At 48.8% G+C, this 19,083-nt stretch overlaps 1 protein-coding gene across 1 annotated transcript in view; it reads left to right on the top strand.

Moving 5' to 3' along the window:
* LOC147014135 (gamma-aminobutyric acid receptor subunit alpha-2-like) overlaps positions 1 to 19,083 on the top strand; it is a 287,780-nt gene that overhangs the window by 82,906 nt on the left and 185,791 nt on the right. Inside the window, exon 6 of the mRNA XM_085851834.1 lies at positions 588 to 808. Coding sequence (XP_085707960.1) covers positions 588 to 808 — 221 coding nt within the window. The remainder of the gene's footprint in view (positions 1 to 587; positions 809 to 19,083) is intronic.

The following is a 19,083-nucleotide window of genomic DNA, read 5'->3' as shown; positions in this document are numbered from 1 at the left end:
ATGTCCCTTTATCAGAGCCTGAAATATAATGGTGTCACTTCATCAATGTCTGGGACCACACTTTCACATCTATATGTGGGCCTGTTTGCCATTTACATCTGAGCACATGTACCTTATGCTGGTGTTGGCTTAATGGTTAGGGTGGTGGGCTTTGGATCCTTGGATCCTGAGTTCTAAATCCTGCTTGTCTGTTGAATTAATACCAGGTGAGGTTGACTTTGCCTGTAATCCTTCTGGGGTTAGCAAAATGAGTCCCAGCTTGTGTTTGAGTTGTGACCTATCCAGAATTGTGCCCAATAGCCCAGGAGACTGCTTAGGCAGCACCAACGCTCTGCACAGAGTGTGGTCCCAATGGATGGATATATACTTTGCTAATGATAATGGGATCCCAGGGTTCAAATGCCTTGCACTGCACTGATTTGTTCATTGTCACCAACTGCCCTTGTAGTTCATTTTAAAGTCAACTGATAGTATCCTTTTGCTAAATTATTTACATGTACAACCTCCTACTTCAAAACAACACACTGTAGAAACAATGTTCCAAACCTTGATACAATCATGCAGTGGCTTGCCTCCCATTACGGCAGGAATACACCATTGACATGTTCTTCCGGCAAAGTTGGATGGATGAACGGTTGAAGTTTGAAGGGCCGAAGGGGACGTTGCCACTCAACAACATGATGGCAAGCAAAATATGGACACCAGACACCTTCTTCTACAATGGCAAAAAGTCTGTGGCACATAATATGACGACACCCAACAAGCTTCTGCGGATCTTTGAAGATGGAAAATTACTTTATACCATGCGGTGAGACCTGGTTTCAGGACATGTATTTTTGTATTCTATCCATATTGTCTGTTAAGAGTAGTGGCTTAATTTACATAACAGCTTTGTACTGTTTGTAGCCTGATTGACAATTGACATTGAATTGTCTAGTCCACTAGTTTGGCTGCAAAAAAAGCCTGTGGTTTCACTGCCTGCCATAGACCAACATGACTGCCTCGACAGAAATTCCCTGGAAATTCACCAAGTTGCATTGTTTTTACAGGATTTGCAGTGAACATTTGATCATTTTAGTAATTCTTCATTTTTTGTTCTTAAATATCACTTTTTTTTTCTTTTTTAACTTGAAAAACTGCCTTCTTGATACATTGACAGCAATTGACACGGACATAGGCCCAAATAAAAAGACTTGGAGCACATTTTTGGTTAGATAAGGATGTAAAGCTTGCTGTTCCATTTGAATTTAGGTTGTGGACAACAATGGTGAGGTGACCCCGAGGTGGGAATCTCACAGCATGAATCAACCCTTATGGGTAATGGTTCAAATTGCCACAAGCAGAGAAAATACCACAGCTACAAACATGTTTCACCCTTATAGAACTCTAAGCTCTCATAAGGGTGAAGCATATCTGCAGCTCGGCTATGTGCTGTGCTTGTGGATTATAATCATTTTTATTTCCAACCACAAAACTGTGTCCTCGAACAGTGCTGTGGTTAGGCAATAGACAATGCACTTGGGTGGCAGACGACATTTGTTGGTGACAAATTATGCAGCAATGGCTGCAATGGGACGCAATTTGTCTTGTCCTTACTAATCACAGTTAGGGCCTGGTTTCACCATTCATATATACTAGCAAAGGTACCTGCTGTTGCTGGACAACACCGGGTCCCTCCTACAGCTCGTTCCACCATCCCACCCACCCCCCCCCCCGCCACCATTCAGACTCTGACCCTAGCCCCTCCTTAATCCCACTATTCCTTGCCTCCTCCCATCCCATCCCACCCCCCTTCTAGACTCCCACCGCAACCCTTCCCCTCCCTCCCTCCCACCTTCAGACTCCCACCCCACCCTTTCCTTTCTGGACTCCCCACTGTTTTGCACTTCCCTCTCCCGTCCCTCTTCTCTCCTGCTCCCCTTGTTATACATTCTGTATGTTAGCTCTTATACGAGCCTTGACATTTTATATAAAAAATACAAAAATTAAAAAGATGAACAAATGTGAAACTCCATTTCAAATTTCAAGTCAGTCAGATGACAATTGACAATTTTAGAAATCTGGCCTATGTTGACCTCAAAAATAATTGGTTGTTCAATTCCGTGACCTGATATGCATATCCTGTTCAAATTTCTAGTCAATCGGATGAAAATTGAGGATTTTAGAAATCTGACAAAGTTGTTAACCTTTGGCCTATGTTGACCTTTTGACCTCAAAAACAATAGGCTTCTTGCTTATGACGAACTCTACCAGGTGGTGAAGTTTCGTTAAGATCGGTTTAAAATTGTGACCTATACGCGATTGACATGCACACAAACGATCACACCTTGCAGTCTTCCAACGTTGCACGTGCTCTACATCTTGAACAGGAATTTAACCAACTGCTCCTTGTTGCAACTGTGGAACAGGAACTTTATCCAATGTTTTGGGATTGGTTGGTCTGGCTTTTCAATCTTGATTTTCTTGGAGCCGCTTGCTGCTCTTCGTTTGCGCTCTGCATTTTTGATGCTGACACACAGATGTCTGTCCGTCACGAAGTGTCCTGCAGTTGAACCGCGACTGCAAGTAAAATTCAACAATTGGTGAAGATTCTTGTCAGCAAGTTGACCCATGTTCTGTAGCACGTACTTTGGGTTCATTTGTTTCCGACTTTAACATGGGGGCGAGAGTATCTGGTGGGGCTCTCCGGCCATGAACATACGCTGGCCACCCAATGGGGGCCATAACTGAGCAGAGCGCTCGGGCTATCTATGTGAGGTTAAACGAATTCTAGCACATACATGAGCTTCAAACTACACGCCAGAATGTCCCAAGCACCAGCATCTGCAGTGGTACGTGGCGTCCATTGTTCCCAGATATCTCCACAGGGCAGTGGTGGGCATCCATGATGGTGACTGTGGTTGCAGCGTTCGTAGCGGTGGGGTGTGGCGGTGAGTTATGGAGTGGCGGTTGAGGGGTCATAGTGGTGAGCTATGGCGAGGTAGTTGGGGCATCATGACGATTAATGGCGAAGGTAAGCGAGCTTGGACTGATGTAGGATTTTTTATAAAGGCATTGTAATTGTTTGTAGGAATGTTGTAGCATTGTGATCCGAATCAGGAGAACGTCTGAGATGAGCGTCTGTTTCGTAATGGCATGAGGTTTGAACTCGGAATGGCGCGCGTATGCAAATGAGCTTCCTGTGGCTGTTGCTTGCATGCTTGAGTGATAGAAAAGGTGGTGTGTGAAGGAAAGTAAAATAAGTAAAGGATAAAGAGTAACTCTCTCTATCGAGTGCAGCCTGTGCCTGCTGGTTGCATCAATGGTTGGGACGTGGCTATGCCGCTGATGCAGTGTCCCCCTTACCAGTACACTGGTGCTCATTTTGCCGACCTTGGAAAGATGACAGGCTGAGTCAACCTCCTGGAGTATCTTAATTCAGCGGCCAACGGGGCTTGAACTCAGGACCCTTGGATCCCAAGCCGCCTCCCTAACCACTAAGCCAACACCAGGCTGTAAAGAGTAACTAAAGGGAAATATGACCTGCCGAAAAGCCTTCACAACGCATTTTGTCCCAGAAACCCACTGGACATGAAGGAAGGGAAGGGTTATCTAAAACGAGTACAAATGAAATAACTGTCTCGGGACCACTATATGTTGATCTGCCATTGCTTGGGGGGAAGCGCCAGCTTCGCAGAACTGCAACAATATGTGACTATATCTATCTATAATTCCAGCAATGTGTGTGTGTGTGTGTGTGTGTGTGTGTGTGTGTGTGTGTGTGTGTGTGTGTGTGTGTGTGTGTGTGTGTGTGTCTGTGTGTGTCTGTGTGTGTCTGTGACTGTGACTGCTGTTTCTCGACAACCACTGGTCCGATCTAATTGAAACTTGCCAGATATATTGCTGGAGACCTGAGGATGTGCCTTTTCAAGGTTTGATATTAATCGGATAAGTGCTTCCCAAGTTATGGCCATTTATTTACCAAACCAATAACAAGACATGTTATTGTGTGGGCGTGGCCGATGGGGAAGGGAAGCACAGCCACGTTCCCCATTACGGGTTACAACGTACGGGCTTTCGGAGAGTGATGACTTTGTGTATTCTAATAATTTCTCGATTTCTTATGCGCATTTATAGATAAACACAATGGCCCAAGTTATGATCGTTTTCATATTAGACGGTGTATAAATTTCGGGAACATCAGAGTGCTGGTATGCTCCGAACCAGGAAGTAAATTTTTTTTCTCTCTTCTCTTTTTGTTTTTCCTTGCCACGACATTGCGAAAAGGTAAAATACGTTGGCGCTAATTGAATAATTGGGTATTAAAACGAAATTGCGAATAATCGTAACTGCGAATAATATCGAACTTCTGGGTCACGCACGTACGGGCACGTGAGAGTGAAGAAACAGCCTGTGTGGATTATTTATTTATTATTATTAATTAATTGATATATATATATATATATATATATATATATATATATATATATATATATATATATATATATATTTTTTTTTTTTTTTACGGGCACGTACTAGTGTCTATTAATTACGTAGTGTGAACATCGGTTGCAGATTGCACATTTGTCTGTTTGAATGTGAGTTGCAATTACGTACTGTTTGAATGTTCGTTGCACCCTGACTTCACACACAAACATCTATTAGTTACGTACAATGTATGTTTTGACGTTTTAGGCTGCTGAGACCACTTTGACCTTTGAAGACCCCTTAAGACCCTTAAAGACCCAAAAGACCCCAACAACCCAAAAGACTCTGAAGACCCTGAGGAACCAAAAGACCCAGAAAACCCAAAAGTCCCCGATGACCCAAAAGTCCACGAGGACCCATACAACCAAAAAGACCATGAGGACCCAAAAGACCCTGAAGACCCAAAAGTCCCCAAGGATGCAAAAGACCCAAAAGTCACCGATGACCCAAAAGACCCCGAGGACCCAAAGGACCCTGAAGACCCCAAAGTCACCGAGGACCCAAAAGTCCCAAAAAACCCTGAAGACACAAAATTCACCAATGACCCAAAGACCCAGAAGACCCCAAAGTCACCGAGGACCCAAAAGACTCAAAACGACCCTGAAGACACAAAAGTTCCCAAGGAACCAAAAGACCCCAAAGACTTTCAACCCCTCAGACCTGAACAGCATTGAGACCCCTTACACTTTCACCATTGAGATAGATTAGACAGCTTAGCTTAGACCCTTGACCGTTTAGACCACGAGGACCTTTTTATATTACAAATAAATTTCAAATAAATATATCACCAATATTAAAAAAATCTCTGCAATGTCATGTGGAGAGGCAAGTGCAGCGAGCTCATCCACTCTAGTATATGTATGTATACATATGTATGTATACATATATATATATATATATATATATATATATATATATATATGTAGATATATATATATGTATGTATATATGTATATATATATATATATATATATATATATATATATATACATATATATATATGTATATATATATATATATATATATATATATATGTATATGTATGTATATATATATATATATATATATATATATATATATATATATATATATATATATACATATATGTATATGTATGTATATATATATATGAATGTATATATATATATATATATATATATATATATATATATATATATATATATATATATGTATATATATATATATATATATATATATGTATATATATATATATATATATATATATATATATATATATATATATATATATATATATATATATATATATATATATATATATACATAAACATAAAGTTTAAAGTGTGTCTGTCTGTGTGTGTGTTTCTCTGTGACCTATGCACACAAAAAGTACTGGACTGATCCTCACCAAACTTCACATGCTGACAGAACATGTACCCGGGAGTGTCCCGATGTAAAAGAATTGTACTTCCGACTTCCGGTTTCCGAATTATGACATCATCACCTGATTTCCTAACGTTAATTTTTCAAGTTCAGCCGATTGACATGGGGCCAACGCCATTTGCAAAAGAATGAAAAAATAATGCTACAGTCAGGTCAGGTATGGGAGCATGTGCCAGAACAGCGCGTCGCTGCGTCCACTTTCCGCCGGTACTCCAGGGGCCTCCGTCTGGCCATCCCCCAGGCAGATGCCAGGCCCATCCCCATCTCCTTGAGATGATGGTCAACCTGCTGCAACCACGAGGCACGTGGTCGGCCCACTGGCCTCCTCCACTCATGAGACTCCCTCGCTGAGAGAATCTGGTGAGCAGGATAGGCGTCAGGAAAACGAGCCACATGTCCATACAGCAGCAACTGACGCTCACAGACTATGCAGGAAACAAATCTCATCCGAGTCTCTCTCAGCAACTGCTCGTTGGACACAAAATCCGACCAGCGATAGCCAAGCATTCTCCGAAGAGACCTGGTACCAAAGGAATTAAGTCTCCGTCTCAGATCCTTGGTCAGAGTCCAAGTCTCGCATCCATAGAGCAAGACTGGAAGTACCAAGGACCTGAAGACTCGGACTTTCGTCCTCCCGCACAGGTACTGGCAGCGCCACACCCCATGATCCAGTGAATCCATGACTCCCCAGGCCCGACCCAGACGTCTATTGACCTCTGACTCACAGCCAGCAGAGACATGAATATCACTGCCAAGGTAAGTGAATCTCTCCACGACCTCAACATCCTCACCACAAACAGACACAGACAGGACAGCAGCATCCAAGATGTCACCGAAAGCCTGGATCTTAGTTTTGACCCAAGAAACCCATAATCCCAGCGGCTCCGACTCCTCATTCAGCACCTCGAGGGCCCCCAAAAGGATATCTAAAGTCTCCGCAAAGATGACTGCATCATCTGCAAAATCAAGGTCCGAGATCTTGACATTCCCAAACGATGCACCGCAGCTTGATCTCTCCGACATGCTCCCTAAAATCCAGTCCATACAAGTGCTGAAGAGTGTGGGGGCCAGGACACACCCCTGATGAACTCCAGTCACAACTGGAAATAAGTCAGAGATGGTACCACCACACTTCACAGCACTCTCAGTACCAGAGTAGAGTTCAGACATCAGATCGATCAGTTTTGGTGGCACCCCACGAAGACCAAGAATCCTCCAGAGGACATCCCGATTCGCTGAATCAAACTCTTTACAGAGATCAACATAGGCTCCAAGCAGCCCCTGCCGAAACTCTCGTCTGCGTTAGGTGAGGACACGAAGAGCAAGGATACGGTCAATCGTTGACCTCTTTGGTGTAAAGCCTGACTGCTCTGGACGCTGGTGCTCAAGCAGATGGTGGCGAACCCTATCAAGAATTATCTGAGCAAAAACCTTTCCCAGCATTGAGAGCAGCGTCACCCCTCGGTAGTTGTTGCAGTCTTGGCGATCACCCTTCCCTTTCCACAGAGGAACAACAAGGCCCCTCTTCCAATCAGTTGGGATGATGCCTGTGTTCCAGGCAGAGCACAAAACTGCATGCAACGACACGAGTGCAGCATTTCCACCAGCCTTGAGAAGTTCAGCATGGATGCCGCAGATCCCTGGAGCTTTGCCCCGTTTCAACTGGTTCACCGCAGCCCGTGTTTCCACAAGCGAAGGTGGACCACAGTTGATTGGAGGGTCAGCAACAGGGATTGTCACACCCTTGACGTCCAACTCGACAGCTGGGGGATCAGCCTGGTACAACCGCTCAAAGTAACCGGCCCAGCGGGCCTTCACGTCAGACTCCTCCGTCAAGAGCCTACCACTCTATGCTCTAACTGCAGTGCTCCGAGGGATGGGCTTGGATGAACGCAATGCGCGAATTCCCCTGTAAGCGGGATGAGAATCACCTGTCCACAGGTGATGCTCTACCCCCTCACAGATTCCTCGCACATAGGCCTCCTTGTCCACCCTCAGTGCACATGCAGTTTTACGCCTCAGCTCCCTGAACAGCTCAGCTCTGCCATTCAGCCTGGCCCTGCGACTCTGGTCAATGGTATCCAGTGTCCCTGGAGAGACAAAATTCTTCTTTGCCCTGCGGTGAGTTCCAAGACATCCACCGCTAACATCAAGGACGGTGGTCTTGAAGGCACTCCACAACTATGCAGGACCCCCCAAAGTACCCAGACCCCCCAAGGGTCCACTCAGCCTGTTCGCAAACTCCTCAGCTACTCTCTCATCCCTGAGCTTGCCAACATCCAGCCTAGGCTGGGATGGTACCATTCTCCAGCATTTAAGGTGCAGCTTTAGAGTTGCTACAACAAGCCTGGGTCAGTATTGAGGAACTGAGCACTCCGGTAGACCCTGCAGTTCTGAATCATCCTCCAACGACCATCAATGAGGACATGGTCAATCTCCTTTGCCACATCGCCAGCGTTGGAATACCAAGTCCAGCGATGAGCTTGTGGGCGCTGAAACCATGAACCAGCCACCCTAAGTCCATGACTTCTTGCAAAGACAAGGAACTTAGTGCTATTCTGGTTCATAGTTCCTGACCCATGGGGACCAACACACACCTCATAACCATCCCTATCAGTTCCAGTCGATGCATTGAAATCCCCCAAGACTAGAAGTGTATCTCGTCTGGGGCACTGATCAACCACAGACTCGAGTGTGGCGTAGAATGCATCCTTCACGGTGAGATCACGCGCCTCAATTGGAGCATAAACAGAGACCAGGGAAATGACACCAAAGGAGTGACGAATCCTTCATCTCATTATACGCTCGTTGACCGGTGTTACCTCAATTATCATTGGGGTCAGCTTATTGGACACAGCTACAGCAACTCCTTGGGTATGGTAACCATCAGAGCGACCAGACCAATAGTAAGTGTAACCACCCACCATTATCTTGCCACAATCCGGTCTCCGAACCTCAGAGAGAGCTGCAATCCCGATGTCCAAACGCTTGAGCTCAGATGATAACAGAGACAGGTGATCATCCTCTCTTAGGGATAGGACATTCCAGGCACCCACCCGAAGGGACCGCCTTAGGTTAACCCAAGGAGACCGCCGTCTGGTGGACGACACCTCAGCACCACTCCGACACACTCTCCCGCAATCTAACCCAGGGATGTTACCCCGTGGTTTCCCTCCTATCATCAAAGATTGGGGGTCCCGAAGGCTTTGCGCCAATCCCGTCATCCGGTGAGCTGCCCTGTGAAGGGAAGCTGCACAGGAGGTACTCCCACGGAGTGGGTTTTACAGTGCTACAGTCAATTGAAGACAATGACTTCCGACTTCCCGGTTTCCAAATTATGACGTCATCACCTGATTGCATAACGTTAATTTTTCAAGTTCAGCCGATTGACATGGGGCCAACGCCATTTGCAAGAGAATGAAAAAATAATGCTACAGTCAATTGAAGACAATGACTTCTGACTTCCCGGTTTCTGAATTATGACGTCATCACCTGATTGCGTAATGTTAATTTTTCAAGTTCAACCGATTGACATGGGACCAATGGAATTTGCTAGAGAATCAGAATTAATCAAGTCGCAAATGATGCCATGAAACGAGCCTCACATTGTTGAGGCATTATGGTTTTTTATGTGATGTGGCAATAAATCTTAACATTTTTGAACTCGAGTCTTCTGCATATAAAACATGGCGGGGAAAATATAATATTATAGTGGTGATGAAAAAAAATAATAATGGTGGCAACCTCTACAATTTTACAATTAACTGTAACATCTACTCCTTCAGACCCGCCATCATCTACGGGATTCCTGTGCGGAGTACGGGTATCCCTGCTAGTATGTATAATATATATACATACATATATATATATATATATATATATATATATATATATATATATATATATATATTTCGGCATGCCTCTTTTTTTTTTTTCCAAAAAAAAGGGTTTTTTTTGTTGTTTTTTGTTTTTTTGTTTTGAGTTCGGCTCATAGAATCGCGCTCCATTTGGAGAAAAAACAGTTGAGTTCATACCTGACGAATTTGCACTTTCCATGTGCCGTAGTTTCTTCACAAAACCATGACTTTCTGACGAAGTACAAAGCATTTCTTTGCTTTTTTAATACATGGTTGCCGTTTTGAAATTTTCGTCGCCCGATACCCGCTGCCCAGCCGGACCAACTGCCAACAAAGTATCGCCCGGTCTGTTACGGTTAAACCCAAAATCATGATCATCGTTTTAGTGTTGAGGTGAGTACTTACAGTGTACTTGCGTCTTTTCCGGGTGGGTGCGGGATTGAGCACGTGCACATAAAAATCTGGCATCCCAACTTGAATTGAACACAATGGCCGCTTGATCCTTGAAATTTGAACCGACAGAAATAGCCTTCGAGCCTTGAGTCTACCGCTCCGTAAAAGTACTTCTTCAACCGTCTCACAAGTAAGAGTTCGATCGTGATGGCAGATGCCAATAATAACAAGGAATATGAAGACTCCTCAAGTCACTCCTCTGATGAAAATTCTGTTGCAAGCATCCCCCCAAGTCCAAGCCCTCACCTTGATCCTAACAGTGATATTGAACATCCTCATAAATCAATGGATAAAAATGATATAATATATTGTTTAAAATACATTCATGCTATCTGTCTTTTACCATATGTTGCCAGTGACACCCGTCGAAGACGGGCACCTTTACCAATATATATATATATATATATATATATATATATATATATATATATATATATATATATATATATATATATATATATATATATATATATATATATAGATATATATATATATATATATATATATATATATATATATATATATATAGATATATATATATATATATATATATATATATATATATATATATATATATATATATATATATATATATATATATATATTGTTGTGGTTACCAAATTCGCAAACCACCATTCAGGTCCCTTAGGTGAGGTATCTCGGTAAGTACATGTGTAGTTAGGTCCAAACCCGTTGTCTAGTGGGAATACATGTCATTTATGCGTGCTGCGACTCTTCAGGATAGCCGTTTTTCTTTTACTATCTTTATTTTGGACCAACCGCCATGATTACAACCACAACCACCGCTTCACCACAACCGCCACGACCTTCACGTCGCACCTCGCAACCGTAGCATCGCCACCGTTCTTGCCCCGCTGTGGGTACCGGTGTTGGACTCGTGCAGGGCGCGCGTCGAACAGCGTGTACAAAATCACGGATTTTGTGCTTCAAAAACGGATCAAAAACGACACACGCCCACTTTTTGCCGTCCAATCGGTGAGCGAGGGGCGATTTGGCCCCGCCTCCAGGACGATCGATATATGCAAATTTGTGGATCAAAAAGCCTTCACGCCCACTTTTTCTCGGGCCAATGGGGAGCGAGGTGAAAGGTCAAAGGGAGGGGGTCAAAGGCGAAGCTACGGGGGGATAAAAGGACCGTGTTCGTCAGTCAGAAAAGAGTCGGAGAGTCCAGAGGCGGAGAGTCGAGAGTCAGAAGAGTCCAGAGGGGAGAGTCAGAAGAGTCCAGAGGGGGAGAGTCGGAGAGTCCAGAGGCGGAGAGTAGGAGAGTCGGAAGCAGAGGGTCAAGACTTCGCGGGCGGTGGAGCTGCTCGTCGTGTGCGTTGGAGTCGGAACGAAGGGGACGAGCTGTGGAAAGGCGGCAACACCAGACGAGGGGGTGCTCACGTCGTGCAGGGAGCTGCACCCGAGGGAGGCCGACAGCGCGACCTGGCCGAGGTGGAGACGCACACCAGGGATAATAAAGATCCTCTATACCCCGAGCATCAGCAACCCCCTCCTGTTCCCCCCCGCGCTGAGATAGTGCGACCAAGGGGGCCCCTTTCCCACCCCCTACCAGAGACTGTCCGCGAGGCCCGCGGGGTTGGGGCGCCATCGCCGCTCCGCGTCTCATCACCAGACGGGTAGGCGCGACCCGGTCTCGGCCTCAGGCCCGCCTCATCCTTGAGGGTATTTCTTTTCCTTGGTTTTGGGTATGTGTTGTCGGCGCCGTCTGTGAGGTAGAATTGTATAAGTGTTGCCGTGTGCTCGGTAGTCGGTATTAGCTCTGCATTGTGTTTTCGCTTTTATATTTGCTTTTTGTGTAAATTGAATTGTGTTTTTCTTTTCTGTGTGCATTTGGTGGAATTGTATATGTGTGCTTCCCGTGTGCCGTGAATAAATGTGCTTTGTGTTGAACTGTTTCCCGCTTCGCTTCGTCATTTCTCCCATTGAATCCTCATCTTGCTTCACGTAAAGGGTTGGTAGTGGGCTGAATACGCCCGATAATTAATCGAACCGTCGAGGTCGACGATAACACCGCTCGGTTATCCCGATAATACGGAACGGGTCGCTTAAGTGGCCCGTGTCCGAAGTCGACCTGCGGCGAGGTGCGATCGCCCGGTCTACCCTCCGCGTGGGTACTTAGGTAGGTCGAATTTGGCGAGCAACCCTATCCCACGCGGGGGCTGATTGGCTCGATCGCGGTGAGACCGAAAGGTCCACCCGTGACTGGTTCCCGGCGTTAGTCCGAGAGGGTCACGACTGGATTGTCCGTCCGGTGGGCGACGTGCCGCGATTCGAGTTACGTGGCCGTCAGCACGCCGGCGGGCGCGAATCCGCAACACTGGTGTCAGGTCGTGCGATATAAACTCATCGCCCTCCTCGCGGCACTGGTATCGGAGAACAGGAAAACGGGCTCTCCTGTCTCCGGCTAAATTCACGGGAATCGGTCCAGGGGTGAGAGAAGCGACCCCCGATTCCCTCCAAATTACGAGCGATTCAAATTAACCCTTTAAGAGAAGCAAGATGGCGTCTCAAGGCGAGCGGGAGCCGGGGGTATTAGAAATGGATGTAGAATGTGTAGGATCCATGGTCCAGGATGGAATCCCCGAGCAGGAAATGTTGATTGTGCAGGAATACGGACTCGCCCAACTGAACCCAGAGCCCGAAATGGGTGCGGCAGCGGCCGCAGTGTATGACACCTCCCGCCCCCCTCTCCACCAAAACCCTTCCCCAACCCTTGCCGATACGGCTCAGCTGAGTGCATCCGACATGGCCCAGCTATGCGCCATGCTGGTGGCAATGAACGAAAAGATGAATGCGAAAATGATCGAAAAAATGGATGCGAATATGAAAAACGAAATGAAAGACATGAATGAAGTGAAAACGACGATGGATGCGAATACACAAAAGATGGATGCGAATACACAACAAATGAACAAAAAGATGGATACAAATACAAATGAAGTGAAAACGACGATGGATGCGAATACACAGCAAATGAGGGAAGAAATGAAAGAGCTACGGGGTGAGACGCAGAACATGGGCCGATGCCTGCAGGCGGGCATGAAGGCCGTGACCAGGGAGCTGGGAATGGCGACTCCACGTGTGGGAGCAAACGAGCTGGAAGGGGGTGCAACGGCTGACAGGCCCGCGGTGGAGGCGGGTAAAAAAATAATTCGGGGGGCGTGTTGGGCAAGGGTCGTGAAAGAGGAATCGACGGTGACCAAAAGGGAAAAATTAAATGGGGAGACCAAAACGTGTGAGACGAGACACGAGGTGACGACAAAGGAAATAATAGTTGAGACAAGGGAGGTAAAGGGTGAAGAGTTGGCAGAGACACGGGAGATAGAAAAAATAGAGGAAAGACTACACGAGGAAGACGGGGTAAGTGACGCACACACACACACACAGAGGTCGTGGAGGATAATGGGGGTGAGCTGGCGGACTGGGTAGAGACCCAGTGCGAGCACCTGGATGACCTCCTCCAGGAACGAGGGGAGGGAGTCTGCCCCCTTGAGGCGAGTCACGACCAGGTGAGTTCGGTCGTGCTTTGCGAGGTTGAGAGGACGGGTGCTGTGGACAGGTGCTTGGAGAGCTTGGGGGGTATAGAGGCCCCGGAGACCCTTGTGGGGACACGAATCCCCAGTGTGGTTGTCCCGGTGTGTGTGGTGCAGGGTGTGAGTGCGTCCCCGTGTGTGGAAGCGACCCCGTGTGTGAGTGGTGTGGTGGCAATGGTGCCAGAGTGCGTGCTTCCCAGCACGCCGTGTGTGGATGAGGCACCGTGTGTGAGTGTCGCCGTGTGTGTGAATGAGGCACCGCGGGTGAGTGCCCTCGCGTGTGTGAGTGAGGCACGGTGTGTGGATGAGGCACCGCGGTTAAGTGCCCCCGCGTGTATGAGTGAGGAACGGTGTGTGGATGAGGCACCGTGGGTGAGTTCCCCCGCATGTGTGTGGATGAGGCACGGAGTGTGGATGAGGCACCGCGGTTGAGTGTCCCCGCGTGTGTGGATGAGGCACGGTATGAGAGTAGTGAGGCACGCGTGAGTGAACGGCCGTGTGCAAGGTCGCTGTGTGCAAGGGAGACCGTGTGTGTGAGAGAGCGGTATGTGAGGGAGATGTCGGTTGGCATGCGGGAGCACGCAGCCGCGTCTCCCGGTGTGAATGTGATGGAGTGGACTGTGTGCGTCGTAACACGCAGGTATGCGTGTGTGGAATGGAGACGGAGACGGCGACAGAGGAGAGAAAGCCGAGTGGCGGCTGTAGTTGCTTCGGGGACCGTGCCGGGTTCACCCAGCAGTGAGCACGCGGTTCGTGCTGTGCAACGCACGAGACCACCACGTGCTCGCTTGCGAGAGTGAAGTCCCGGTCCGGAAACGCACGCAGTGGATTTGCCGATCCCGCGGACGGACAAAGTTTAGGCAGGTAAATGGATTTGGACCGGACGGGTTCTCCACGCGATCGTGTGTGTTAAGCTCCAACGGGCAAAGCACATGTGTTCGCGTGGGGAACCCCTCGAGACGTGGGGCTTGTGTTTTTTTTTTGCGCACGGTGACGTCATGGCTGCACGTGTGGTTGGAATCCGGCAGGAGGGGTATCTCGGCCGGATGGTACCGCCCAAGGAGGGACGAGGTACACGTGCAGCTGCATGACGTCACGGGCAGGTGTAAAGTGCGCGAGCTCTGAGTTGCCGCGCAGGTGCTGCGCATGAAAAAAAAAAGAAAAAAAAAAAAGAAAAAACAAGCCTCACTTTCGGGTACACAGGATTCCTGAGCATGGGGTGGAAGACCCCCTTACCTGGGCACAGGATGGAAACTAGTTAGGGGGAAGGGTTAGCTTAGCTAGACCGACTTCATGGGGCAGGGGTAAGTCCTCATGGAGTCCGTGGAATGGATTAGGTAGAGGGATTGTAGCCAGATTTAGGTTGGGAAATAAAATGATTGATTTGAGGACATGGACAGACTTGTGGATGTGTAGAGGGGACGTAGCTTAGCTACGTAGTGTTAAAAGGAACGTGCTACTAGTTTAAGGGACGACGTGGGAGCACGAGTTAGTTAGGGGAGGTAGTTAGAAGGATGGCAGAGTTCAGCGGTGAGTGTGTTGAAGAGTAGGAGAGTTGTGAGGTGAGTACATGGTGAGTGAGTGAGGCCAGCGGGTCTGTGTGTATGGAGTGAATGGGGAATGCATGGTGCGATGAGTGATTGGGGGGAGGAGTGACTCCCACCCAAGGGACCCTGGGGTCAGTGTAGAGTGAGTTCGCTGGGTTAGTCAAATTGAAAAATGGAGGTCGTTTTGTTGTTGGTGGGAAAGTAGGCTCGAGACCCATTTGGAGGGGTGCAGGAGCCCTGTTGACGGGCTTGGGAGCGTGGCTGCGAAAGGTGAGTATCGCTGAGTGGGTACCCCGGGCACCAGGCTAGTCGGCCGTGGTAGGCCAAGGGCCCATGGGGGGCCGGGATAGAGTAGTGGGCACGGGTGCGCCTGCTTGGTGCGGGGGCCCGGGGCGCCATTAGCCGCGTGGGCAGTGTTGTGGGCACGGGTGACCCTCGGAAAGGGGCCCGGGAGGCCGGCCTGCCACGTGTGCGTTTCAGGGGAGGTGCCATGGGGGGCACTCCCCGGTGTTAGGGAGCTGGTAGGCTCGGAGGCAGTGTAGTGCCCGGGGGTGCCATAGCGGGAGAATCGGCAGAGGGTCGTGCCTGCCAAAGGGAGCCACGTGTCCCAGCCAGGAGACCGTGTGAGGGCACGGAGAGAAAATTGGGGGGCGAGGCCCGAAATTGTGAGGACACCAACACAGGCGACGGGAATCTGGGTTGTTAGAAACAATAGTTTAAGCGAGAGGCGCTTGTTGAAAGCCCCGGGGTAGTTTAACAGTTAAATGGTTAGGGTAGATTAGGAGATGTACCCCTCCGCACCATCCATCCCCTCGCTGTCGTTGTGGGCCGCTGGACCCACTTTGGTTATAGATCGCCGAACTCTGGGGAGGCCATTCTGAGGCTTCGTTGGGCCTCGGCACAGGACGCTGGCTCTCCCTTATTCCCCTCCGGGAAGGGAACGTAGGGGTTGGGAGTAGGCTAGGTGACAGGATAGGTAAGCCGAACAAGGACGATAAAGGGGGTTAGGGGACGATTTATAGTGGGGGAGTAAAAATAAAAACAACAAAAAAATAAGTTGGGGCTAAATTGGGGTTTGACAAATTAAGGGAGTGGGTATGTACAGTGACAGGCAAAGGCGATAGGTTGGGAGGGAGACAGGTAGGTAGGTCCGAGCCCGCCTTCCAAGTGGCCAGCACCACCGCACTCCCTCCACCAACCTCCACTGAACGGCAAAGGCTGGCCAACTTCATCGGCTGGCCGTGTTTTGCTTCAAGGCGGAGGCCGGCCAACTTCGTCTGCAGCTGCTGTGCTGCAAGGCTTGTGCCGGCTGGATCGTCTGCAGCTGCTGTGCTGCAAGGCCTGTGCCGGCCAGTTCATCTGCTGGCTGTTTTTCTTCAAGGCCTGTGCCGGCCAGTTCATCTGCCGGCTGTGTTTGCCTGCAACGGCCTGGTTCTGTGGGCTGAGTTTGCCTGCAGCGGCCTTCTTCTGCGGGCTGTGTTTGCCTGCTTGCCTTTGCCATGCCATGCCCACTGCCCACGTTCACCAGCCCCGTTCAATTTTTGCTTTGCCCCCCCCCTGTTCATTTCCATGTGCGCCAGGATCCGCAAGGCAACAGTTTGCAAGCTGCAAGAACTGCCCTGTTGGCAGCTACAACACGGGCCTGCAGTGGCGGCCCGTGCACCGTGTTTGTGTTCATGCATCCATTCGTTGTGCTCATTGCGTGTGCCATTTGAGCTGGCACGGAGACTGCGTTTGTGCAGCCCATGCACCGTTGTGGTTCACTGCGTTCAGTTCAAAAGGGAAGGCCTTGGACTGCGTGTGAGCAGCCAGCCACGTTCCCTGTCACCTGCATTGTTTGAGCCAGAGACTGCATGCGGGCAGCCTGGCTCCCTGCTAACTGCTTTCTTTTTGCAGAGTTCAATGATCCTGGGCCATGGTTTAGTGTAAAATTTGTAAGTTAAGGTTAAGATGTACTGTACATATGAGTGCGCCCCCGGCATGTATGTCCTAGCGCCGGCAATTTTATTTAAGTCGTCCGTGTGAGTGAGTTTGTTTAGGTAGTTACGCAGCCCTCAGGTTATTTATTTTGGGGACACGAATACCATGAATGTCGCACTCAGGGATCCGTAGGTAAAATGTACTAGGGGAAAACTACACATGATGGCACACGAAAATTTGACGACTCGGGACGAGTCTGTAAAAAGGGGAGGGGGTAGTGTTGTGGTTACCAAATTCGCAAACCACCATTCAGGTCCCTTAGGTGAGGTATCTCGGTAAGTACATGTGTAGTTAGGTCCAAACCCGTTGTCTAGTGGGAATACGTCATTAATGCGTGCTGCGACTCTTCAGGATAGCCGTTTTTCTTTTACTATCTTTATTTTGGACCAACCGCCATGATTACAACCACAACCACCGCTTCACCACAACCGCCACGACCTTCACGTCGCACCTCGCAACCGTAGCATCGCCACCGTTCTTGCCCCGCTGTGGGTACCGGTGTTGGACTCGTGCAGGGCGCGCGTCGAACAGCGTGTACAAAATCACGGATTTTGTGCTTCAAAAACGGATCAAAAACGACACGCCCACTTTTTGCCGTCCAATCGGTGAGCGAGGGGCGATTTGGCCCCGCCTCCAGGACGATCGATATATGCAAATTTGTGGATCAAAAAGCCTTCACGCCCACTTTTTCTCGGGCCAATGGGGAGCGAGGTGAAAGGTCAAAGGGAGGGGGTCAAAGGCGAAGCTACGGGGGGATAAAAGGACCGTGTTCGTCAGTCAGAAAAGAGTCGGAGAGTCGAGAGTCAGACGAGTCCAGAGGGGAGAGTCAGAAGAGTCCAGAGGGGGAGAGTCGGAGAGTCCAGAGGCGGAGAGTAGGAGAGTCGGAAGCAGAGGGTCAAGACTTCGCGGGCGGTGGAGCTGCTCGTCGTGTGCGTTGGAGTCGGAACGAAGGGGACGAGCTGTGGAAAGGCGGCGACACCAGACGAGGGGGTGCTCGCGTCGTGCAGGGAGCTGCACCCGAGGGAGGCCGACAGCGCGACCTGGCCGAGGTGGAGACGCACACCAGGGATAATAAAGATCCTCTATACCCCGAGCATCAGCAACCCCCTCCTGTTCCCCCCCGCGCTGAGATAGTGCGACCAAGGGGGCCCCTTTCCCACCCCCTACCAGAGACTGTCCGCGAGGCCCGCGGGGTTGGGGCGCCATCGCCGCTCCGCGTCTCATCACCAGACGGGTAGGCGCGACCCGGTCTCGGCCTCAGGCCCGCCTCATCCTTGAGGGTATTTCTTTTCCTTGGTTTTGGGTATGTGTTGTCGGCGCCGTCTGTGAGGTAGAATTGTATAAGTGTTGCCGTGTGCTCGGTAGTCGGTATTAGCTCTGCATTGTGTTTTCGCTTTTATATTTGCTTTTTGTGTAAATTGAATTGTGTTTTTCTTTTCTGTGTGCATTTGGTGGAATTGTATATGTGTGCTTCCCGTGTGCCGCGAATAAATGTGCTTTGTGTTGAACTGTTTCCCGCTTTGCTTCGTCATTTCTCCCATTGAATCCTCATCTTGCTTCACGTAAAGGGTTGGTAGTGGGCTGAATACGCCCGATAATTAATCGAACCGTCGAGGTCGACGATAACACCGCTCGGTTATCCCGATAGTACGGAACGGGTCGCTTAAGTGGCCCGTGTCCGAAGTCGACCTGCGGCGAGGTGCGATCGCCCGGTCTACCCTCCGCGTGGGTACTTAGGTAGGTCGAATTTGGCGAGCAACCCTATCCCACGCGGGGGCTGATTGGCTCGATCGCGGTGAG

This window comes from Eptatretus burgeri, chromosome 13 (assembly GCF_056783735.1).
Source record: "Eptatretus burgeri isolate ZD-2024b chromosome 13, Ebu_testis_v1, whole genome shotgun sequence".
NCBI lineage: Eukaryota > Metazoa > Chordata > Myxini > Myxiniformes > Myxinidae > Eptatretus > Eptatretus burgeri.
This window is presented reverse-complemented; position numbering and strand designations above follow the sequence as displayed.